This window comes from Arachis ipaensis, chromosome B5 (genome assembly GCF_059453495.1).
Source record: "Arachis ipaensis isolate K30076 ecotype BB chromosome B5, ASM5945349v1, whole genome shotgun sequence".
In the NCBI taxonomy this organism is placed as follows: Eukaryota; Viridiplantae; Streptophyta; class Magnoliopsida; order Fabales; family Fabaceae; genus Arachis; species Arachis ipaensis.
This window is the reverse complement of record NC_142440.1, coordinates 28,565,873-28,592,134: the sequence shown is the minus strand read 5'-3', so window position 1 is coordinate 28,592,134 and position 26,262 is coordinate 28,565,873. Positions and strand designations below refer to the sequence as shown.

The 26,262-nt window shown below is 34.0% G+C and overlaps 2 protein-coding genes across 2 annotated transcripts; one reads left to right on the top strand and one right to left on the bottom strand.

The window, feature by feature from the left end:
* The first annotated feature begins 7,823 nt into the window (after positions 1 to 7,823).
* On the top strand, positions 7,824 to 10,634 carry LOC107643501 (transcription initiation factor IIA subunit 2). The gene is made up of 4 exons (XM_016347170.3): positions 7,824 to 7,961; positions 8,116 to 8,257; positions 8,416 to 8,466; positions 10,214 to 10,634. Exons 2-4 carry the CDS (start codon positions 8,129 to 8,131, stop codon positions 10,352 to 10,354), a joined length of 321 nt encoding a protein of 106 aa, XP_016202656.1. The 5' UTR covers positions 7,824 to 7,961; positions 8,116 to 8,128; the 3' UTR covers positions 10,355 to 10,634.
* Positions 10,635 to 20,462: 9,828 nt separating this feature from the next.
* LOC148563704 (uncharacterized) lies at positions 20,463 to 20,948 on the bottom strand. Its single transcript, XM_088486637.1, has one exon. It carries the CDS (start codon positions 20,946 to 20,948, stop codon positions 20,463 to 20,465), a length of 486 nt encoding a protein of 161 aa, XP_088342763.1.
* Positions 20,949 to 26,262: the final 5,314 nt, after the last annotated feature.

Below are 26,262 nucleotides of genomic sequence, written 5' to 3'. Positions count from 1 at the left end.
GATCCAAGAGATACTCATTCAATCTAAGGTGGAACGGAAGTGGTTGTCAGGCACGCGTTCGTGGGGGAATGATGATGATTGTCACGTTCATCACATTCAGGTTGAAGTGCGAATGAATATCTTAGAAGCGGAATAAGTTGAATTGAATAGAAAAACAGTAGTACTTTGCATTAATCTTTGAGGAACAGCAGAGCTCCACACCTTAATCTATGGAGTGCAGAAACTCTACCGTTGAAAATACATAAGTGAATATAGGGTAAGCATGGCCGAGTGGCCAGCCTCCCATGGAGGTCTAGAGATCTAAAAATGATCAAAATATTTCTAATACAATAGTAAAAAGTCCTATTTATACTAAACTAGTTACTAGGGTTTACAGAAGTAAGTAATTGATGCATAAATCCACTTCCGGGGCCCACTTGGTGTGTGCTTGGGCTGAGCTTGAATGTTACACGTGTAGAGGTCAATCTTGGAGTTGAACGCCAGTTTGTAACGTATTTCTGGCGTTCAACTCTGGCTTGTGACGTGTTTCTGGCGTTTAACTCCAGATAGCAGCATAGAACTGGCGTTCAACGCCCTTTTACATCATCTAAACTCAGCCAAAGTATGGACTATTATATATTGCTGGAAAGCCCTGGATGTCTACTTTCCAACGCAATTAGAAGTGCGCCATTTTGAGTTTTGTAGCTCCAGAAAATCCACTTTGAGTGCAGGGAGGTCAGAATCCAACAGCATCAGCAGTCCTTCTTCAACCTCTGAATCTAATTTTTGCTCAAGTCCCTCAATTTCAGCCAGAAAATACCTGAAATCACAGAAAAATACACAAACTCATAGTAAAGTCCAGAAATGTGAATTTAACATAAAAACTAATGAAAACATCCCTAAAAGTAACTAGATTCTACTAAAAACATACTAAAAACAATGCCAAAAAGCGTATAAATTATCCGCTCATCAATGGTATACAAGTAATTTCACAATTCACTAATAGTTTTTTGACGTTTAACGTTAACAGGGACTAAATTGAAAAAAAAATGTATAGGGACCCAATTGAAAAGAAAAAAGTATAGGGACTTAATTGAAAATTCGGTGAAACTATAGGGACCTACAGAGTAATTAAACCTTACTTTTATATAGGATAATATATGCCTTCAATGTTAATATTATTTCTCTTTATTAGGTATAAATATAATTCATCCTTTTTTATACTCACTTTTTCTTATGATTATTATATAGAATTACAATTTAGGATTCTTCTTTATTTTCTTTCACACTCTTATGTCATTATGTTTTTTTACGTTATTCTATACTTTTTATATTCTCCTACTACTCTTTAATTTATATAAGATATTATATAGTTTTAATATAAATGTTATTTTTCTTTAATAGGCATAAATTGAATAATAAAACATAATTCATCCTCTTCTTTCATACTTATTCTTTATTATATTTTCTATATAAATCAACATTCACTTCACACTTCTTCTTTATCTCTTCATTTTACATAATATGATGCCCCTTATTCTTTTTTCTCTATTCTTACTAATATTTTACACAAGTATTTGAAGAATTCGGTTGATTGCTAAACATATGTATTATTAGGTAATAAATTTTTGAAACACTAGACTTTTATAATTTTTTATTTTTTTATTTTTAGTCTAATTGTATTCATTAGTTATATCATTTATATATCATTTTTTGTCTTTCAACAATTTATATTTTTTAGTATCATTTAGTTGTAATATATTAAAAATATATGGTACTATCCTGAGTCATGAAAAATAAAATTAGAAATTAAATGTTAATTTCAATTATATATCATGTCCTTTACAATTTTTTTAATTTTTAGTTTAATTGTATTCATTAATTATATCATTCATATATCACTTCTTTTTTCTTTTGGTCATTTATATTTTTTAATAATATTTAGTTATAATATTATTAAAAATATATAGTATTATCTTGAGTCATGAAAAATATAATTAAAGTTGAATGTTAATTTCAACCATTAAAACATCATATTCAAAATTGTATTTCATCTAATAATTTTATATTTGTACTATAATATGTAAAAGTAAATAAATAAAAATAATTATTTAGAAGAACAAAAATAAAGATAATATATAAAATTAAATAAATAAATTTGAATTGAGTATTTTCATAATTTTATTTAAAGTCAAACTTATGCGTAAATTTTTAGTGATATAATTATTAAATTTTAAAATAATTTATACGTTTCATACAGTATATATCTATTTTATTTTTGCGCAATGCACGAGTCTAATTCTAGTTATTATATATAATAGAAGAACAGGTTCTTTGCATGACAAGCGTACTATCTATATATTTGAGAAGTGTTTATTCTAATTGAATGACAAGTGTTCACTTCAAACTGTAAAACAAAACCTAATATAATGTAGTCTAGTGAATAAAAGGGAGGATCTCCAAAGTTTATCCAACTGATTGAGCAGGCTCAAAATTTAAATAGAAAGAAATTAAATTCATTCATATATTTCACATGAGTCTTTCTCCTCCTTTAGTCTCACTAGATTCAAATATTCTTGGACTATGTCACCAAAATCAAAATCAAACCCTAAATCCCTTGAGCTTCTCCCTCTTGCTTTGCCATTTTCCTCGACATCTACGAATCATAACTTTCGAAGACAGAGACTTGCTATCTGAACCAGAAAACTTCTTTGTATCTGATTCAAGGTCTGATTCAGGTTGAACATGAAGATGATGCCTATCTGTTTGCTAGGGAAGTAATTCATTTTTGTCATTGATTTCGTGTCATTTAACCCTTCAATAAGATAGGACATCGTAGAGAAGAGTGAGCTAAGAAAGAGAAAGAAAGACAACAAACCACCGGCAAGGAAGAACAAGGAGTTCGTTGGTCATGAAGTAGTAACTGCCAAAGAAAATAGAGAATGACGGTGGTCAGGAAAGCGTTTGGAAAAGAAAAGAGAAGATGGCGACAGAAACTCCGAATCTGTTTCCGGCGAGCAGCAAAGATGAATTAGTAACATGCAATATTTCTAATTGCTTTCTCATCAAAATTTGTGATGGTAAAAAGACTATGTGATAGTTTTAATTTGGCTGAGGTTGGATTTATGCTCGAGCCTTGAATAAGATGCAGGGGTATTAAGGTCAGGTTTGTATTTTAGATGTGGATGCCTGTTGTAGAAATATAAAGATTATATATACTACATATTAAGTTGGCATAATTATATAAATAGAAAGAGATAATTCAAGCCAATGAGTTATAACTTAAATGGTATAGTCTCTCCATACTCAATTAAGAAGTCGTGGGTTCAAGTCTCTCCATCTTTAATAAAAAAAAAGAGATAATTCAAATTTTGAACGAGTTCAAGTCTATTAATGTATAAAGAAAAACAATCTTAATAATTGATTTTAACTTCATATAATTATAAATTTATCTACTTATTTATTTATTTTAATAAATTTAATTAAAATTTATTCTAAAAATTACCAGTTGAGAAAAAGTTGATAAAAGAATACAAATTAATGTTAATTAAAATATTAAAGGATATTAACCTCTTTAAATTTCATATACTAATTTTTTTAATCAAATCCAACTTCAATCTAACAAGGATATTAATCACTTAATTTATGCAATGTATTAAAAACTTTGTTATTTATATATAAACTCTTCTACTCATGAATTAAACTAATAAAATAAAACAAATTTATAACACAGTTACCAATAGAATAAAATAAAATTATGAAATAGTCTACCGCGAAAGACACCCTAGTTTATAATATACAAAAGTAGAGAATATTACAGTGATATATTATTTATTTTCTTTAAAAATTTGATGTATAGCTTTTTGATTTACTAAACGCAAAATGAGAAGCTTATACTTTTGAAAAGCACAAGCACCTCCTCAAAAAATTTTACCAAACCAAGCCTTTCTCTCTTCACTGCTTGCCTCAGCTTAGTCTGTCTTCATTATGTGTCAACCGTGCGTTGTCGCTGCTTCTTTGCTCCCCACCGTTTCTGATTATCGATCCTTCTCTGGTTCCCGTCGTGTCTTGTTGTCGCTGCTTCTCTACTCCGTGCTGTGTCTCTTCTCCTTTTTGGATTCGAGTGACTCAGCCTCTGTTTTGGTAACTCAAGTGTCTTTTCTCCTCTAATTTTAATTGATTTAGTTTCTATTATGATTTTAATATTTTTTTAGTGTCTAAAAGGAATTAAAGAAAACCTGGCGAAACCCAAAAGGCAACAATTACAACTCCAAACCACAATCAAAGCAGAGCAACTCCACCAACTCTTCACTTGGCCGAAATCACAAAGTATCACCAGCATTCTGCTTTAACTCCTCTTTGGCCAACTAGTCAGCCACACGGTTTGCCTCTCTCAGTACCACCTTAAACTCGACCTACCAGCACCGCAGAGGCAGCTCATGCATTTTCAACAATATATCTTCATCAACCACCTGATTCGGATTGATATAGCTTTGAATAAGGATCAATACATCAAGGTTGTCAGTCTCACATATCACATTCTTGCCACAAAGCTCCCAGGCTAGTATCAGACTGCGCCAGATACTGAACAAGTCACATATGAAGACAATCCAAATCGGAAGGGCACCAGAGCATCCACCAATTCAGCCACCACTCGAGACTCTCGCCACACACCCAAAGCCCGCTCTGTCATGATCAGAGTTCACACTTGCATCGTAGTTTATTTTAGTCACCGTCAAAGGAGGAGGTTCCCAATTTGGTCTCTGAACACGGTAAAAAATAAATGAATTATAGAAAGCCAATTTCCAATCCTTAGTTGATATTTTCACCAGAATCGCCACCTTTATTCCAATCCAAGGATCATCTGAGTTAAATAAATGGTTGCACTATTGCCTCCATATCCACTACAACCTTGCAAAAAAAGAACCCAATCCTCGAAAGAAACAGTTCCACCAAAAGATCCAAGAGAGTTTCACTTGCCGTGCCACAAGGACTCTTCACACTCCCAACGTGCCATTTGAAACCATAAAAAAGAAGCTCGTAACAATACTACGCTAGCAAAGGGAAACATTCCTACAATGTTGGATATTGTCCTCATATTAGATCTTCATGTACTTGTCTCTAAGGAGTTGGACCCAAAGCTTATTTTTTCTAGATAAGAGCTTTCAAACTAGTTTACCCAGTAAAGCAAAATTGGCACAAGTGGTGTCCCTAATGCCAAGACTTCCAAACTTCTTTGGAGTAACTAACTTCTCCCAGCCAATCAAGTTCAAACCTCTATTATTAGATTGCTCCCTCTAAAGGAAGTTCCTAATCATAGAATTGATCTTTTTCCTAAAGAAAGTTCCCAATGCTACCCGTAGGAGTTTTTATTTTATTTTCATTAGTGCAAAAATTGCTTTTTATGTTGTGGCCCATTATGTATACTATGTTCTTCCAACTCCACCTTTTGTTTTCTTTTCTTTTAAACCACTTGGGTTTTACCATCATCATTATTAACATTCATTTCTTCATTAATCCCATACAAAATCTCATGCATGAATCTGCTTTCGCCACTTTAGTTCCATGCAACGTCCCATGCGAAAATTTCGTCTTCCCAATGCTACCCACTTCAGAAATTTCTTCTTTTTCAAAAACAAATTGATTTCCCGAATCAACCTTTGAGATTTTCTTCTCATTTTGATTTTCAAATTTTTCTTTTTTTTTTAATCTTCCTTGGCCTGAATCACCACTGTCGGCTGAGAATCCTAACCTTCATGTGAGACCTGTGATCCACTATTGGTAACTCTCGAGCATGACACACGATCATATCCGAAGCACATGCAATAATTGTATAGGAGATCTAAGTTTTCATATTCAATCTGGTATTTATGATCATCAATAATCACCTCCGATACTAACGGACGACCCAAGTCAATTTGCACACAGACACATTCAAACTTTTTACGTTTTGCTTCCTTAGTTGCCAAATTGACCTTCATAGGAATATCTATGGCTGATACAATTCTCTTCATGGCTCTCTCATGATAATACCATGTGTTTGACTTGGAGGTACGCGCCCATACTAAGGTTAAACCAAAAGACTATTCGCGAGGGCAAAAATGATGCAGTCCATGGTTTAACAGCCAGATAATGGTCTCTTAACTTCCAAGGACCCCTTAACAAAATCTTCTCCCTGTCCTCAAGCAAATCGCACTTCATTAAAAAAATAACCATACCTAATATCCATGAGTTCATATCCACCACAAACACGTCATATACTTTTAAGCCTATGGATCATCGCAATGTAGTTAGCGTGCTTTCCTAGGATCCTAATAACAAAGGAGCCATCATAAGGTTCTGACAATGCCCATCACTCTTTATCGTTGAAACTCACACGAGGAGGATCTAAATCACCCTGTCCTCCTATTACAATTGCAAGGTTGTCCCTATCCAAGGTCTCATCCACCACCAAAGGTTTTGGGTTAGAACCCCCCACAACCTTATCCCTAAACGAAACTCTAAGCCCTTTCAAAACCTCCTTAACCCTTGATGCACCCATTCCCACTCTCTCCCCCTTATTACTTCCACCGGCATCGCTTGCTTCCTTAATGTGTTTTCCCTCTCCAGCTTATACTCTCTCCCGATCACCCCACTCATTGTTCTCAAATGTTTCTATTATTATGATTTTATAAGGTGTTTGAAAATTTTTTAGAATTCAATTCCAGTGTTTGAAACAAAAATAACTAAATTAGTTTAGATGGAATTCAATTTAATTCCATTTTTTTCTCTCAAAATCAATTTCAACCCAAATAAGTACGATTTGGAATTCCATTCCATTGGGAATTACTTAAAACTTAAAATGTCTAAAATGTCCTTGTAATCTAATTACTTCTTTTTAACTTTTTTCACTCCCTTTTGCTCAACGCCTCCCACCTTTCAACGCACGCTCTCTCTTCTCTCACCACCTTCATTCTCTTTTCTTTTTTTCAACTCACTTAATATAATGTTTACTTTTTTTTTGAAAAATCTACTATGCAGATTTAAAAAATATCTATATATATAAATTTTATGTATTTAACTTAGATTAATGATACCAAGTCTTTGTCAATCTGTTACGTCTAAATATTTCAAGTGAAGTTATGTCATCGTGACACTAACCAAAAATGACATAATTTTGTTTCATTTTAATAACATTAAATTAGTTGCTATAATTTGTTGTTAATAACTATTTTTTTTTATTTGTTATGTCATTAGACCACTCAACAAGTTAGTTTTTTATAGCATATATTTATTTTTTGTTGTTGGTTTGTCGTTAGAATCAACCATGGAGAACTATTTATTTTTTAATTAATAACAATGTTTTTTATTTAATATTATTAGATTAATCTAATTTTTGTTTTTTTAAAAAAAGTGAATAAATTTTAGTTGAAAAAAAATTTAGTTAAAAAATAAAAACTTTTAATTATTTCATATAATTTAATAAATAAGTATATTTATTATTTAAATATAATATTATATTAATAAAAAATAAAGTTATTTATTATAAAATTTTAACTCATTTGATAAATATTTTAAATATTGAATTTCAATTCAATTATATAATTTTATTAATTTATTTTAAATGTTAGAATTTAAATTAATTATAACTGAAACTCAATTCTTAATTTCTTACTTAGAATTTAATTTAATTATATACCATTAAAAATTTGTAAAAAAGCTGTTAATATGGTTTGGTACACTGCTGCCCCTTTGTTTTGAAATTAATTGATTTGGTATTAACTGATGAAAAGATTGAGGGTAAAACCGTCATTGCACATTGACCTCATGCTTTCCCATATATATACCTCCAGCTCCGAATCCTAGGGTATATAAAAGCCCCAAATCAAATCGAAGAAAAACCGATTAACAGAAGGAAGAAGAATTGAAGCAGAGCTCAACAAACAATAACGACAATAAGCTTCACTCAACTCTTCCAAATTCATTTCCCGATTTCTCACCACGTATTCCAACTCCTGCATCTTTCTTCTTTCCTTCCATCACTTCAATCTTTTCTCTCTCCTTTTTCTCCTTTTTTCTTTTAGATATATTTTTTTCTGTTATATCCTCTGTTTTCTTCTTTAACATGCACCTTTTTTTTAACATGAATTTTTGCAGTTATCGTCCGATAATGGCGACGTTCGAGTTGTACCGTAGATCAACGATCGGAATGTGCCTGACGGAGACTTTGGACGAGATGGTTCAAAACGGAACCCTTAGCCCAGAGCTGGCTATTCAGGTTCTTGTTCAGTTTGATAAGGTAAAATTTGTTATATATATATATATATACTCTTTGATTTGGTTCTTTCTTAATATCTTTCTGAGTCTGCTTTTTTTTTTTTTGGCCTCAATTTTGAAAACTTCATGATATTATGTGTTTAGTGTTTTGTTTATTTTAATGGCGTGTGGATTTTGTAGTCCATGGCTGAAGCATTGGAAACGCAAGTTAAGAGCAAGGTCTCCATTAAGGTACCAAAAAAATATGCTCTTTAGATTTGATGTACATGAAGTATTGTTTTTTAGGTTAAATTAGATTTGACATGGACTTGCTTGTTTCTATTGTTATTGTTGGTGTAGACTTGTCAAGAACTGTTTAATAGTAGTTAACACGATAAGGTAACCAGAGAGTACTGCTAGTTAAGCTAGGTAACCTGATGAGTTTTATAACTAGTAATGATTGTTGATTGCTGGATTTTAATAGTAAATAGCAAATGTTTGAAGAATAACACTATTTAGCTCAGAGAAGCAACTTCAAAGGTTTTTTTGAGAATAATGCGGCTTATGGAAAACATGGAGTGATAGAATCATGAGTGAAATGCAAATGAAAGGAACACCATTTGACAAAAATGATTTATAAAGTTTTTTTATAAACCATTTTTGTACCATTCGTCATGTTGCCATTTGTACCCCTTAACTACTTCTGATGTTTGAAATCTTCAAGTATAATTAGCAACCAATAAATGTTTGAAACTTAATATACTCTATGATAAGTGCTTTCATAATTAAAAGTGTTAATTTTATTGTCTTTCCTCAAACGGGTCAAAGAGGTCTAGTTGTAAGTTAGTGCTAATTGATAGTTCAGGTTATGAAGATTTTTATTCCCTTTGACAAAACTTGTTACCTAGCCCCGATACTCAAGGAATGCCTCTGACGTATGAAGATATATGAATATTGGTAGTTTAGCATAAAGAGAGGGAAAACATTTAGATTTAAATTGAATCTATATTACAGAGATCTTGAGTCATTGATAATTTGCATATATATTGATTGTTGAGTCCTTGATAATCTGGATAAGGTAGAAGTACAGTTATTGACATTTTTCTGTTGCATTTTCATTTTGTTTTAAAATTAAATGTAGTCCAAGCTTGCAGACATTATATTTTGATATGCAGTCTGAAAGAAGAGCTTTCTTTGTCGCTCTTAGTTGCCCTTTGTTGTTTTTCTTAGTGGCTTTTTGTTGAGAAAACTGTCTAAAGCTATCAAATTTGCATAATTTTTCTACTCATAGTTGATCTATGTTTTCAACATTGGTTGTCTGGAGATTTGTTATTTTCTGTATATAAAAAATTAAACTTTTTGCTTGAAGAGTGCTCTCCAATCACTCTTCTACTTTAATGGAATATAAGGTGACATAATGAAAGCATGTGATTGAAAGTTTATCAATCGATGCAGTGTTTTAACTTTATTAGAGCCTGTTGCTGAATGCATGTTGAAAAGGCAAGGTTTGATGTTTCTTTAAATTTTGATTTTAATTTGATTGTGGGTTGATCTTTCATGTTAATAATCCGGTTCAACACAGGAACTCTAGATTTTTCAACAATTCCTTCCGTTTGTTGATTTTATTTGGGAGGAATACTTTTTTCGCTTCCTTTTAGTATTCAACATATAGTTTGCTCAAAGGTGTTTCATTAACTAACATGCAAAAGGATTGGCATGCTTTGTTACATGGTAACCATTTTCATTTGCAAATTCTTTCTCTCTTAATAAAGTTCTTCATTTTCTATCCAATTTAAAAAAAAAAAAAGAAGATTTGAGTAGCTATTCTCAAAGCAACCTTGGGGTAGTCAATCATCATATTCCTTTTTTATAGATTTGTACGTACTTATTTTCTTTGTGAGAATGGTATAATAACTCTTCCCTTGCTTTCCTCTTTTGCTTTGTAAGAAAAATCTGAGTTGTTTGTTTCCCTTTTCTTTTTGTCTGTCCAATTTCACAGGGACATCTCCACACATACAGATTTTGTGACAACGTTTGGACCTTCATGTTACAAGATGCAGTGATTAAGACTGATGACTGTCAAGAGAATGTTGGAAGAGTTAAAATTGTGGCATGTGATTCAAAGTTACTCACACAATAAACTTGCTGAATTTCCATGGACTGTGATGAAGGAGTTGTTGTCATTTGCTTGTATCATGGGAATGATGGCAAAGACAGTAGTCAGATGATCTTAATTCTCGAATGAACAGCAACCTCGTAACAATATGGATTTTAAAGGCATTAATCTACACACTTTTGTTTTGTTAATGTTACATTCAGAATGCTACATGTTTTAATTGGATGAGAATACTCTTCACTGTACTTTATAAACGAATTTATCATCTCCAATGATATTATAGTTTATGGATGCTTGTTTCAAATTTGTGATTTTTGACCCTGATACTTTAAGAATTTTTTTACGTATTAGAGAGTTACCTGGAAATTCAATCCACTATCAAGAAGTATCCTGGGATAAGAAGGATCAATGGTATATCTGTTTCGTTAGAATGAATTGTTTTATAATCTACATCATCTATATTAAACCGTTAAAAATATATGTCAATGCGAAAGCGTACCTTTATTAATAAAAATTAATAGAAGAGTTGTCTCAGTCTTCCTCAACCAAAACCTTCTATATCTTCAGTAGGGCGGTTGAATTGCAACTCCTCTGATAGAAAAAGAGTTGTGGAGGCGGCTTTGGTATGTTAGGGATCGAAACTTTGAAGTCATTATTTATGTTTGAGTATGATAGCCATTAAACCCTAAAACCCAAATAAAAACAGTATCTAAAACCCAAATAAAAATATTTGATTTTATTCTCATTTAATTCCGGTTCACGACCAATCTAAAAATGCTTTCCTTTTAACTTGACTTGTTCTATTAGGTATGTGGCTTCGTTGTAAGCGGACCTACCAATCATCCACTCCCCCTTTTCCTAAGGGGAAGTGTAGGCATTAGAGAGGTCTCGCCTAGAAATGCAGGAGCTTGCCTTTCTACCTCTCTCCGTATTGCATTTAATCAAAAGTAATTATAACTTATTCACTTTAGAATTTATAATAATAAATGAAATCACCGTTATATAAGTCATTTAATTTGAAATAGTATGATTTGTGATTATAATTAATATATATATATTGTCCACAAATAAATTAGAAAATTAAATAATTTTCCAACAATCTCCCACTTGGACTATACATATATTCTTTCCTGAGATAATCACATCTTATAAATTTTATGCGCACATCTGAATACTATTTCTCTTATTACTTTAACAATCTGGTCTGTCTCATATATTAGTTATGGAATTACCGTAGCTTTTATTACATTAATATCATGACTTAACCACGATAATCACCATACTAATATATTTAACGACATAGATCAAATTTAGATAATAATATAGAAATTACATGCCAAGTGATCTCTGTATGTCTATTTTCAACTGGTCTAACTTTAAAACTTTATTGAGATCAAATACAAAATAAATATTGTAACATAAATGTTGCACATAACATGAATTAAACCATCAACCTAATTCTGTAGAAAGATAATTCAATATCTGTTATAGGACATATAGTATAAAATAAACTCCCACTAAACCAAGACATCACATATATTGACATCCATCTGAGTAGTTTGCTCATGAAAGACCTTATGGGTCAATCCCTTAGTTAATGAGTCTGCTAGCATATACTCTGGTCCTATATGCTCTATGAAAATCTGTTTTTCTTGAACTCTTTCCTTAACAACTAAGAACTTGATGTCTATATGCTTCGATTTCGTCGAGCTCTTATTGTTGTTGGAGTATAGTACTGCTGAATTATTGTTACAAAATATCTTCAATGGCCTTTCAATATCATCTACTATAGAAACTCAGTGACAAATTCTTGCAACCATATGCCATGTTTGGATACCTCAAAGCAAGCAACGTACTCTGCCTCCATTGTTAAAGAAGCTACAAGAGTCTATTTGTTAGACTTCCATGCAATAGCTCCTCCAGCCAACATGAAGACACAACATGAAATAGAGCGTCTACTATCTTGGCATCCCACAAAATTAAAATCAGAGTACCCAATGATCTCCAAATTTTCTGATCTCTGATAAGTAAGCATGTAATCCTTTGTTCTCTTCAGATAACGCATTACACATTTAAGAACTATCCAATGATCCATGCCAGGATTACTCAAGTATCTACCCAGCACTCCCACTATGAATGATATATCGGGATGTGTGCAGACTTGAGTATACATTAAGCTCCCTAGTGCTGATGCATAAGGTTTATCATGTATTGCTGTCATCTCAAGATCATTTTTGGGGCATTGCTTGAGACTGAACTTTTCTCCTTTAGCTACGGGTATGTCCATTGGTCTACAACTTTCTATGCCATATCTACTTAGAATCTTTTTGATATAGTTCTTTTGTGGTAATCCAAGAATACCTTGATATTGATCTCTTAGTATCTCGACTCCTAATACAAAAGAGGAATCATCAAGATCTTTCATTTTGAATTTGTTCGATAGAAATTTCTTAGTTTCAAACAACAAGCTTATATCGTTACTGGCAAGTAGAATGTCATAACAAAAATATGTATTTACTCCCACTGAACTAGCGATATACACATTCATCTATGATATTTACCTCAAAACCATACGAGGTAATGACTTGATGACACTTGTGATACCATTGACGAGAAACTTGTTTGAGACCATAGATGGATTTCTTTAACTTACAAACTATAGATTTTGAATTGCCTGATATAAATTTTTTTTATTGTACCATATATATCGTTTTATCAATATTACCATTGAGAAACGTTGTCTTTACATCCATCTGATGTAGCTCCAAGTCAAAATGAGCTACTAGTGCCATTATGGTTCTAAAAGAGTCTTTCGATGATACTTGAGAGAAAGTCTCTTTATAATCTATGCCTTCCTTTTAAGTAAAGCTTTTAGCGACTAGACGAGCTTTATATCTCTCGAGATTACCCTTAGAATCCCTTTTGGTTTTAAATATCCATTTACAACCAATTGGTTTCACACCTTCAGGTTATTCTATGAGATCTCAAACATCATTGTCTTTCATAGACTTCATCTCTTCTTTCATGGCATCGATCCACTTTTTAGAGTTAGAACTTTGCATGACTTGAAGAAAATTGATTGGGTCATTTTTTGTCAAATCAATGCCATCCTCATGTTCTTGGAGATAGACTACATATTCATCCGAAATTGCACTTCTCCTTTCTCTGTCAGATATCCTTAATGGCACTTCTTGTGGTTGTTGAGTTTGCTGTATGGGTTGGGATTGAGGAAGATTCTCATTATTCTCCTGTACTATAGCAGTATCTTGAGTAACAATAATATTCTCATTGTTTTCTTGTATTATAACTGGATCTACAGTAAGGTTCTCATTGTGCTCTTGTATTGTAACTGCATCTTGAACAATAATAGGTATAAAGACTTGATCATTATCAGTTATAGAATCTTCATCAAAAGCAACATTTCTAATATTTCCTTTTTTTCTAAACTCAACATCCTAGAAATCTTGCATTTTCCGTTTCAAAAATAGACTTTGATGCATGATTGTAAAACTTGTACCCACGTGAATGCTTAGCGTAACCAACAATGTAGTAACTAATTGTTCTTGAGTCCAATTTTCTTTCATGCGTCCTACAAGATCACACCTTAACTGGACATCTTCAAATGTGTAAATGCTTTATACTAGGCCTTTTTTTGGTCCAAATTTCATAAGGAGTTTTGTTAACTGCTTTGTTTGTTATCCTAATATGGATATACATTGCGGTCTTTAAGACATCTTCCCAAAGTGATTCAAACAAGGAAGAATGACTAATCATATTTCTCATCATATTCTTAAGAGTTTGGTTCCTTCACTCTGTAATACCATTCATGTTAGGTTTGTCTAGCATGGTGTATTGCGGAACAATACTGCACTCCTCTAGAAAAGGTACAAAAGGCCTGAGACATTGCTCACCTGGACCGTCATATCTTCTGTAATATCCACCACCACGATCAGATTTGACAGTTTTAATTGTCTTCCTAAGTTGAAGTTAAACTTCAGCTTTGAAAGACTTGATAACATCCAAGGCTTGACACTTTTCATAAATTAAATATAGATACCCATAACGAGAGTAATTATCTATAATAAAATACCGTTATCCATTTCAAGAGATAGTAGGAAATGAGCCACATATATCGATGTGTATCAGTTCTAAGACATCTTTAACTTTTTCGGTACCTAATTTCCTTTCGTTTGTCCTTTTTCCTTTACGCACTCAATGCAAACTTCCCTATTTAGAGATATGACCTAGGTATTTGTGCCATAATGATGTCGAATTCTCATTTAGTTTCGTTTTGTACTTGTTTGTTGTATTTCATTATTATAGGAATTCAAATCAAGCCTATATAGATTATCCATCAAACCACTAGAGCAAATATTATTTGAATTATAAAAGAGACTGACTTGATTGTTTTCGAACGAACAAAAAATAACCTAATTTGTCCAAATAAAAAACAGAAATTAAATTCTGTATAAATGACAGTACATAAAATGTCTCAAATAAATCCAAGTAAAATCCACTTGTGAAACATAATCTAAAGTTCCTATAGCTTTGACTGCAACTATATTGTCGTTTGCCACATAGATGTATCTTTCAGCATCACTTGGTGGTTGGCTCCACAGGCAACCCTGCATAGTAACACTTACATGAGTAGTAGCAGCAAAATCTACCCACCAAGTATCAACAGGTGCATAACTTAAACTAGCTTCAGAACAAACAAAAGTAAGAATCATACCCTTCTTTGCAAGCCAAGTGGCATATTTGGTACAATCCTTCTTCATGTGTTCCACCTTCTTACAGAAGAAACAGGTTGAAGTTTGATCTTGTTTTTTTAGCTTTTTTCTATTGAGAAGGCACATCCGCAGTAGTATAATGCTTTCTTTTATACTGAAAAGATGAAACCATATGAGCACTTTTAGTCTTATCTCGCTGTAGCCTCTCTTCTTCTTGCACACAGTGAGATATAAGCTCATTTAGAGACCAAATGTCCTTTAGAGTGTTATAACTCACTTTGAATTGACCAAAATATGTAGGAAGAGAGATCAAAATAAAATGCACGAATAAATCCTTAGACAACTCTAACTTTAGTACTTTCAATTTAGAAGCAAGATGAGACATTTTCAAAATGTACTCCCTTATGTTCCCTTTACCTTTATACCTCATGGAGACAAGTTCGCTCAAAAGATTACTTGCCTCTGCCTTTTTATTTTTAGCAAAGAATTTTTCAACATCTTGCAGGAACTTTTTGGCATATTTATCCTTAGTAATTGAGCCTCGAAATGCCTCAGGAATTGAGTGTTTCATAATCATAATACTCATTCAATTGGATCTCTCACACTTCTCTATTTTAACCTCATTGAAATTTTCTGGAGTGGAAGTGGGTTTCTCCTCTCAAATAGCTATATCCATATCTATACAACCGAAGACAGTCTTCATGGTATCTTTCCAAACCTTAAAGTTCGAACCATTCAGCATAGGAATACTACTAACTTGTGTAGAAACATTGGTAGCTGATACCATAGTTTCTGGATTAGAACAAAAATATGTAGTAAACATTAGTTAAATAATGAAAAAAAGGTGTCCATATTGAGATAGGTGAATGCTATGATACCTATCACTTTATACCTAAGTTACTAAAAAGGGTAAATAAATAATATTTAATAAATTTTACATGATTTACTTTTTATTTTAAATATTTTATTTTTTGCTTTAAAAGGGAAGTTAGGCAATTTAGGCACCATAACAAAGGCACCATAGAACTCACCATTGAGATATCTAGAACAACATTAATTTTCAATATTTGGATAGAAAAAATTAACTGTAACTGATACTCTTATTGCAGTAATCAAATATTGTCAAAAATTCTTGTCACGCATTAAGTCTTTCTTTGGACCGACTGAATGCGCACATAGAAACTTAAACTTTGCAACATATTTATTACCGCATATATTTTTTCATTAATTGGCTAAAACAATAACTTTCATTTGGGCTGATTATTGATCGCATAATTAATAGAAAATAAACAAAAGTGTGCAATGCTTATTATTTAGCCAAACAATAAGCTTCCTTTAGGCCGATTATTGTTTGCATAAATAATGAAAATCGATTTATTCTTAATTTTTTATTATTCAAATATTATTAATATATACATATAACATCGCCAAATATAAACTTTCTCCTTAGATAGATTAATATGCGCATAAGTAACATACACAACAATCCTTATATCAAAGAAGGATAATTAAATAATTATACACCAAATTAATGACACATACAATTAAATCTGAGACAATATAAAATATTACACAATTAATATATATATATATATATATATATATATATATATATATATATATATTAATTGTGATTCTTGACGTGACAAAATCAAATGTGAACACCGGTATTATTATTATTTATTTATTTCAAAATCATAATAGCGCATAAGTGATTTTAACAAAAGATAATAATAATACATGAAGAAATTACTAATATTTTGCAATGGATTAAGAAAGCCATATATATAGAAGAACACAACGCCAAAAAATTCAAGGTTTTGAAAATTAGACCGGATTGGTCGGTTTAACCGGAAATTATTTATTTCGCCAATCCAGTTAATTTTTAGAACTGTTTTGCAAAAAAAAAAAAAAACGGTTTAAAAATCGACGAACCAATAGAACCGTCTGAGTTTTTTCAAGTTTTGGTTCGCTGATCCAACAATCAAAATGACGCTGTTTTGATTTCAGAGGAAAAAAAATTCCTGTGCTGATGATGGGGAAAATCGTCGGTAAAGAATTCACAAAAATAAGCGCATTGTAAGTATAGATGTAAACCGACAATTAAACCTCAATCAAATTTAATTTGTTTGTCACTTAAGCAAATCCAATAAAATTAACCGAAGTATTAAACCTCGGGTCGTCTCTCAAGGAATTGCAGGGAAGTATGTTACTATTGGTTATGGGATTGTATCTTTTTGGATTTTTTTTTTGAAATATTGAACAAGGAATATAAATAACAAGGAAATAAACTAATAATTAAGGAAAGTCCTAGCAAGGATTGATAATTAGAATTCATATCCCCATTATCATAGTCACTTGTGATGGTAATTGCCTTTCACTATCACTTAGCTAACCTCTAACAATTGAAGGTAAGTCAAGTGAGAAAATTAACTTGAATTCACAAGTCCTAATCAAAGACTAGAGTTAGTGAAACTTAAGTCAACTAGCAACTTTCAATCACCAATCAACAAGAGATTTTGATAATTCAAGAGTCTCTAATTGATCAATCCAAGTTAAGAATACCAAAAATCTAATTCAAAATCCTCCCAAGCATTTTATCAAACACTTGGAAGGCACAAATAAAAGTATAGAAAAACAATAGAGAATGTAAAATCTAAAACCAACAATTGCAAGCATCAATGATAACAAATAAAGGAAGAAGCAATAAACATGAAATACCTCAGATTGCAATAAAAGGGAAATCAAATCTAACATGAAGAATTCATAAACTAAATTGACAACATAAAGTAATCAACAAGAGAAATAAATAAACTAGAATGCTAGAACAATTAAAAGTAGAAGAGAACTAAGTAGAAATAAGATAAAATTCAGAAATTGAGAAGGAGTAAAACTAAGAAGCCTAAAACCTAGAGAGAGGAGAGAGTCTCTCTCTCTAGAAAACTACATCTAAAACCTAAAATTATGTGAATGAAAATTGCTTGAATGATTACCAAAAAGGAGCCCAGAAATCACCCCCAGCGCTTTCTGCAATTTGCAGCACGTGATGCTTTGTCACCCGTACGCGTCGTCCACGCGTACGCGTCGTTTGGCAAAAATCCTTGTCACGTGTACGCGTCAGTCACGCGTACACGTCGCTGCCAGCTTCTCAAAACATCATTTTCTTGCGTTCCTTCCACTTTTGCATGCTTTCTTTCCGTCCTCTAACCCATTCCTGCCCTATAAATCCTGAAAACACTCAGCAAACATATCACGGCATCGATTGGTAATAAGAGGGGATTAAAATTAGCAAATTTAAGGCCAAAGAAGTATGTTTTCATTTATAGCACAAAATTAGGAAGAAAAATGTAAAACATGCAAATTATATGAATAAGTGTGAGAATAATGGATAAAATCTACTAAATTAAGCACAAGATAAACCCTAAAAATGGGGTTTTCAATCTCTCCACACTTAAACATTAGCATATCCTCATGCTAAGCTCAAGAGAACCAAAAGAGTGAAGACAGAATGGTGGAACTTATGCAATACAACCTATCTAGATGCAAGCTACCTACATGCATCATGCTATTCTAATTACTATATATATATATATATATATATATATATATATATATATATATATATATATATATATATATATATATATATATATATGTGGTCAAAGTGAGTCAAATTCCCAAGAAATCATATATGCACAATCAAGGACTAAATCAATCATATCAAAGTACATTCACAATTGAGTTGAGTTAATCAAAAGAATTCACAAACTTGCAAGACAAGCAATGATCAAATACGGATATATGGAAATGAGCAATTGAACCCCCACTGGATGTGTATATGCACTCTAATCGCTCAAGTGTTTGGGGTTAAGCCACTCAAATCTCCTCTAATCATGCTCTCTAAAACTTTGTTCTTCATCTAACTAATCAACAATTATCAAGTGTACAAATGTAAATATCATGAGGGCTTTTCAAGGTTGTAATGGGGCTAAGGTAAGGGTCAGGATATATGTATGGCCAAGTGAGCTATCATATAAATCTTTGACTAACCTAAGTTCTCACCTAACACATGCACACACTCTATACAATTCTAAAATTAAGCTTAGCCACCCAAAGTCTCACTTTTTCATATTTTACACACTCATGTATCAATTCTAGTTCGAACACATATACATTGACCTTTTTATTGAACTTAACATTGGGGTAATTTTATCCCCTATTTATTTATTTCTTCTATATATATATATATATATATATATATATATATATATATATGAAAGCATAGTAAATCAATGCATATGATTTTTATAATTTTACATGAGTAAGTATCCAAATTCCCAATATTTTTCAATAAGAGCAAAACACATTCTCATCAACTATAGTTCCCACATTTCCCCATACTTAGTTGACACACAATCTCTATCTTAAGCTTACCAAAGATTCACATAGGGTAATTACTTATTTTTCTGCTTAAGACTAGTGATGTGGTAGTATAAGAACAAAAGGGGGTTAAAAAGACTCAAAGTAGCAAACAAAGGCAGATGAAATGGTAGGTTATTTGGGATAAATGAGCTAATATCAAATGATGGCCTCAATCACATATATGCATGAATATACACTAAATAATGGACATTTAGAATGCAACAAACTAAAGATTGCAATTATAGAGAAGAAAACACACAAGAATAAAAATCATGGTTAAATAATGTAACCATGCAATTAAGCTCAAAATCTCACGGGTTATGTGTTCTTAGCTCAAAAACCATATTCCAAACTATTTATATATATCATGCAAGTTTCAAAAAGGTTTTAACTCAAATCAATGTGAATCTTAAATGCCTTTTCTAAGAAAAAAGAATTTCTTAAAAATTTCAACAAATTGACCAACATTTATTATTATTATTATTATTATTATTATTATTATTATTATTATTATTATTATTATTATTATTATTATTATTATTATATATATATATATATATATATATATATATATATATATATATATATATATATATATATACTAAATGAAATGTTGTGATTATGAAAAGCTAAAAGTTTTTAGTTTACTCACTATTTTCATTCAAACCAAATTCTCATATGCAAAAGGGTAAACTAAGCTTAATAATCCACATTTTTTCAAATCGCAGCTAATAAACTAAAAGTGCAATTCAAGCTAGATATCTAAGATATATACAAGCCCAAACTGCAAAATGCAACAAAGTAAAAATAAACAAAAGTACAATATAACAAAATGTGCATGTACTAAAAGAAAAATAAAACAAAATAAAGCAAAATACAAAATAAAGCAAAATAGAACAAAAGCCTGAAATGGTTCACCAAAATATAGTCCGCCGGAGACGGCGACCTCCCCATCACAGCATCGTCCTCGATGCTCGCAGTCAAGCTGGGTGAGAAGGATCATCGCCCACTGGTCCATGGTCTGCTGTAGGTGTTTGTGACTCTGTAGGATGCCCAGGCTGAGTCTCCACGTGCTGTGCCTTCTGCTGGTCCTCCTCCTCCTCAGAGTGCTCCGAGGGTGTGTTAGGCTCAGAGGGGATGTTAGTACGCCCAGTAATCACAATCAGCTTCAGATGGGCATAGCGTCGCTTGTTGCGACGCTCCGACTGCTCATAACGTCGCTGATTGCGGCGCTCAAAAAGGCGGTGCACAAGGTGGTAGACTGGCTGAGAGGTGGATGATGGTGCTGCGGAAGTAGGTGGTGCTGCAGGTGCTACTGAGGATGTGGCCACCTCAGTGGGAGCAGTAGTAGGTGGTCTGTGGCCTAGAGGGCCAAACCGCTTGCTGTGTGGAATAATCTTCTTGCAGTCGGCAATCGGTGGTCTCTCATCCTCTGGCTCCCAAGGCACCTTAGGTCGACGAGCCATCTGGGTGATCAAATAAGGAAAAGCCAATGTGCCTCTCACATGAACTCTGGACATATACTTCCTGATGAGTCTTGGAAGGTATAGGTCCTTCCCTTCCATGACACACCAGATAAGAATGATCATAGCAGGGGCACTTCTGACTCGTGAGTACTAGGCATCACATAATTGCTCAGTATCTGTTGCCACAGCCTAGCCTCATCATTGAGATAAATAACCTTTATACCCCGTGGAGTTACCTTCGACTTTCCCATAGCCCACGGAACATCAGGATCAGTGGCTATAGTACGCCGAACAGCATCCCAATCAAAAATCATGAATCTAATAGACTCTTCAGCCTTCTGAAAACCATCTGTATCATCTATTTTAGGCCGAAAGTGGAGGATATCCTGTATCACCTCCTCTGTGACTAAGATCTGCTTTCCCCTAAGTTGCACTGCATCAAGGGTCGTCCTATAATAATTAGAATAGAACTCATGGACCCATGATGTGTTTACCTCTGCCAGATCTCTATCTAGAAATACCCAACCTTTCTGTTCAATCTGATGTTCAGTGTACTTTCTCAAATCGGTTGGTGTTCTGAGCTTTCTTTCCAAGTAGAGGTTTCGTTTTTCCACAAACACTGGAAACTTGAGTTCACAGTAAAGATTGACAAATTTGGCTGAGTCATTAGCAGGCACAAGTTGATCAGCCTTTTCTTGCTCAGTAAGGTTCTTTTCACACCAAAATTCATCCGATAGAACATCTGATAGAGCAACGGATGACTGTTCTCTCTTCTGCTTACTGGAGCTGGCCTTAGCCTTGCCTTTCCCTTTCCTATCACACATCCTGAAAAACAGAATTACCAGGGTATAGATTATCAAATTAAAGCAGAAAAATAAAAAGGCAAACAATATGCAAGCAAAACAAGCAGAAGATAGGAAAAAGAGGAGTTAAAGCTAACACATGAAGTAAGTCAGAAAGAGATAAATCCTTGGAAGGAAAGAAAGGTAGGATTCAAAGAAATCAATCAGAAATCACAATCCAAGAATTTATACAATAAAATTCAGAATGCTTGTTTGTTAAGAAACAATAAGTATCATGCCTTGAAAGAAAATAAGAGAGTTAGTTTGAAAGGGGTGAAAACTAAAAAGAAGAGTGAGAAAGTCAATTTAGTTAAAAGTTAGAGAAGTGGGTTAAAATTAATGGCATGGTAATGTAGTTCCTAGCTAAAAGAAGTTCATAAGGTTTAAGAACAAGCAAGCGCACGTCCATGCATACAATGCAAGCCATTGATGATAAACATGTAATGCAAGTAGCACAAAAAGAATTGAAATCATCAACAATGCATTTCAATTAGAAAGGGAACCAAAAGGAACGGAAATGCTAGCCCATCACCCCATGAATTAGCTTCGGTTTAATCCAAATAAATCACAATTCAAGAGTGCTAAAGTCAATTCATGAGTGGGAGTTGAGTAAAACAGTTTTCAGAAAAAATTTGGGCGGCACTCCGGCAGTGAAAGAGCGTTCACGGATATAAACAAGCAATAAAACTCAGCCCATATGGATTCAAAACAATTTAGACAAAATCAGCAACTAATATATCATATGAATTAAGGTGTATATTCAAACAGAGCAGCCAATTTAATCCATCAAACCAAGTTTTATATGAATGTATTAGCAACTAAACACACAAAAATCACATGTTAAGTCATACGAAATAAACAAATAGGCCAACATACAGCAGCAATTAGCAACTGTTACAAGAATGCAGCCGAAAAGTGAATGTAAATACCTCAGCCTCCAACAACCAAAACAGTAAAGTACTTAGCCGGATAATCAATCAATTGAGTTTAGCAACAGTTGAAAATCGAAAGCAATGAAATGCCGACTCAATCAATTAATTACAGCAAAGATGAATATTTTAAACAGACTAAGTTAATTTTCGGCAGCATTTCAGCCGTACATAACACTTTTTCTCAAGTTTTGCTTAACCAAGTCAACTCGAATTCCAAATGAATGTGACAGCCATTAAACACAGAAAGATCATATATAACTTCATAAGAAATAAGTCAATAAGCCAACATTGGTTGAGCAATCAGTAGTGGCCAAACTTGAAGCAAGAACAAGGTGGATAAATGAACCTTAGCAGTTGACGATTGAATTTATAATCAAGAAAAGCAGCATCATTCAATCAGTAGCACAATGGCATGTAGCAGCTAGTAGTAAACAAACTAAAACCGAGGCAGCAGCATCAGTTTAATAAAGCCCAAAACAGCATCAATGCACATATCAATATCAGGATATCACCATTAAAACGAGTCAAAACTCAGCTATCGACAAAAGTGTAGTAGCAACAAAAATTGTCAATACAAAGTATCAACATCATATCATCCATGAACAATTAAACATATACCAAATCAGACAGCGGAAGCAGCAGAATTTAAACCTAAATCCACTACAAAAACAATTAACTACCTAACCACCTATAATCTACTAACATGCATTTCTAACAAATTAAGTAAAATGCAATTAAACTAAACTAACTATACTAACTAAACAGAATAGAAAGAATGCAAAAGGGAGAACAGGGGAAACATGTGAGATTTTTGGAAGCAGAAACAGAGATGGAGCTGGAAGGAGAGAGAAGGTAGAGCAATGCCGACCCAGAGGCGGCTGGTCCACAGCGGCGACGAAATGGAAACAGGGGTGGACAGGGGTGGCTCCGGCTTGGGTACAGAGAAGGTGAAGTTAAGTGAGAAGGAAGAAGAAGAAAATAAGGGATAGGGAAGAGAGGCGGTGGTCGGCGGTGGTTCGAGATCGCCGGAATAGTGGCTGGTGGTTGATGGTTACTGGTGGTGGTAATGGAGGTAAGAGGTGGAAGAGAAGGGGACATTGGAGGGAAGAATGGATAGGGAACATGAATGGGTAGGGTTCTCGCGTCTGGGGTTAATGAATTCAAACCCACGCATACACGTGGGTCACGCTTGAGCGTGGACGAGACAAAAATTCATCGACGCGTAAGCGTGATAGACGCGTACGCATAAAGTGAGAGAAATGAGGATGACGCGTCGGGCGAAATTGTGCTAAACGCACAATTCCAGCGCCGTTTTCGCGTAACTCTCTGTTCAAATTGAACGGGGCAGCATTTACGTACGATGCGTGCGCGTCATGCACGCCCACGCGTGGTGTGCCAGAATTGCAACTGACGCGTACGCGTCCGAGTTGTGCCTCTAGCACATCAGCCGCACGATTCCATCACAACTTTCTGTTCGTTAGATGGGAGAGCCAAATTGGTTTCGACGCCCACGCGTCGCCTACGCGCACGCGTGGGTTGCCCTTTTTTTTTTAATAACAAACTACCAAAACAATATTAAACATGATTAAGCAAATAAAACCATAATTTAAACTAAATAACCATAACTAAAAATAAAAATTTAATTTATTACCATTGTAAACAAAAGAGAAATTAGAAAGAATATACCATGGTGGGGTGTCTCCCACCTAATACTTTTAGTTAAAGTCCTTAAGTTGGACATTTGGTGAGCTCCTTGTCATGGTGGCTTGTGCTTGAACTCATCCTGAAACTTCCACCAATGCTTGGACTTCCAATAATCTTCATCATTCTCAAGTGAATTTTCCAAGCCTTGAGGGAGTTCTTCACAAGGTGTGAGCTCCTAAAGTCGATCATCTTGTATGCCGGGATCCCAAATCCTATTTCTACACCCATCTTGAAGTGGATCATCGTTGTTCCTACCGGGTGGGAATCAGTCTGAATTTTCAATACAATACCAAACTCTTCTCTCGGATCCAACCAAATGTTCACTAGTCCCACCCTTGCATCTAGCTCTTGAAATATCGACCTTGATGAGTCTTGATTTGCAACTCCAACCACTAAACATCCTTCTCTTACACTTAATGCCATAAAGCTTCCTAAGTTGACCATCGGTTTCAAGAATACCATACTTAAGTGGGACTGTAAAGCAAATAGAGATAAGTCTTACCCACTCAAATGAAGGAATAGATGGCAACCTAGGTAGAGAAGTCTCCAACGATCTTGACAATGTATGTTCAACTCCCGTCTATCCTTTTCGAAGGACTTCCACTTCCACATCATTCTCAAACTCACTCAGAGAAGGTTTTTCATACCCAAGGAGTTCATTTGCAGATGTAAATTCATCACTGGGAAGACTTGATTCATGATCATCATCACCAAGGGAACTCGCTTCTTGATCTATCCCATCCAATTCTTCATAAGGAATATGCCATTGAAGGTTGTGCACTAGCCTCTTTGACATCAATTTCAATCTTCTTGGAGGAATACTCTACAACTCTTGATTCCCATGGAGGTTCGGCATCTCCTAAGTCTTCAACCACCTCTTCCTCTTCAACTATTACGGCATTCTCCACTTTTTCCAATACAAAATCACGTTCCTCATTGTCCACCGGAGTTTCTAGTGCCTCCTTCATGCTACGCTCTTCTATTGGTTCTCCACATGTAGCCATGGGAGTGCTTTGAGTGTTGACGTGCAGAGAGGCTAAATTACCTACTACCTCAGTCAAGGTAGCTATGAACTCTTGTGTCGTCCTATGCATCTCTCTTTGCTCTTGAAGAAGAACACTTAGAGTGTCATCCATTGAAGATTGGGGTGGACATGAAGGTTCATTACTTGGGAGGAAAGGTTCATGATAAGAGGGTGGTTCATCATAATAAGGATGTAGTGGTTTAACACTCTCCATCTTTTCTACTTGTTGCACAACACACTTCAATTCTTTGTTCTCAAGTTGAGATTCTTTAGCCATGAGAGTTTCGTGTGCTTTTTGGCTTACCACTCGCTCCATTTGATGAATGGTTGCTTGAAATTGATCTAGTGTCTCCTTGAGACGATCCCTTGACTCTTGTTCCGCTTGGATAACATAATTAGGATCATATAACTCTTAAGTTGATGAATATGGACATGGTGTATATGGAGGTGGTAGTTCTTGGAAGTAATTGAGTTGGAATTGGGGTGGCTCTATGTATAGCTCATATGGTTCATAGGGTGGTTGGTATGGTGGATAAGGGTTAGGATCATATGAGGGTGTTTGGTAGTAGGGGGCTTGTGAGTATGGTGGTTCAAAGCTATGTGGAGGAGGTGGTTCATAGGTATATGGTGGGGCTTGTTGGTAACTACAAGAGGGTCCACCATATCCATTGGATTGATATGCACCTTGGAATGGTTCTTGCTCATAGGAAGTGGGTGGAGGTTGTTGCCAAGAGGGTTGATCAAATCCTTGTGACTCCTCCCATCTTTGATTGTCCCATCCTTGATGCAAGCTTTCATTGTAATCTCCTCTT

Excerpts from the sequence above, each read along its gene's own strand:
- LOC107643501 (XM_016347170.3), top strand. The coding sequence starts at position 8,129 with ATGGCGACGTTCGAGTTGTACCGTAGATCAACGATCGGAATGTGCCTG. Across the intron at positions 8,258-8,415 it reads TTCTTGTTCAGTTTGATAAG|TCCATGGCTGAAGCATTGGA; the intron begins GTAAAATTTGTT and ends TGGATTTTGTAG. Across the intron at positions 8,467-10,213 it reads AGAGCAAGGTCTCCATTAAG|GGACATCTCCACACATACAG; the intron begins GTACCAAAAAAA and ends CCAATTTCACAG.
- LOC148563704 (XM_088486637.1), bottom strand. The coding sequence starts at position 20,948 with ATGGCTCGTCGACCTAAGGTGCCTTGGGAGCCAGAGGATGAGAGACCA.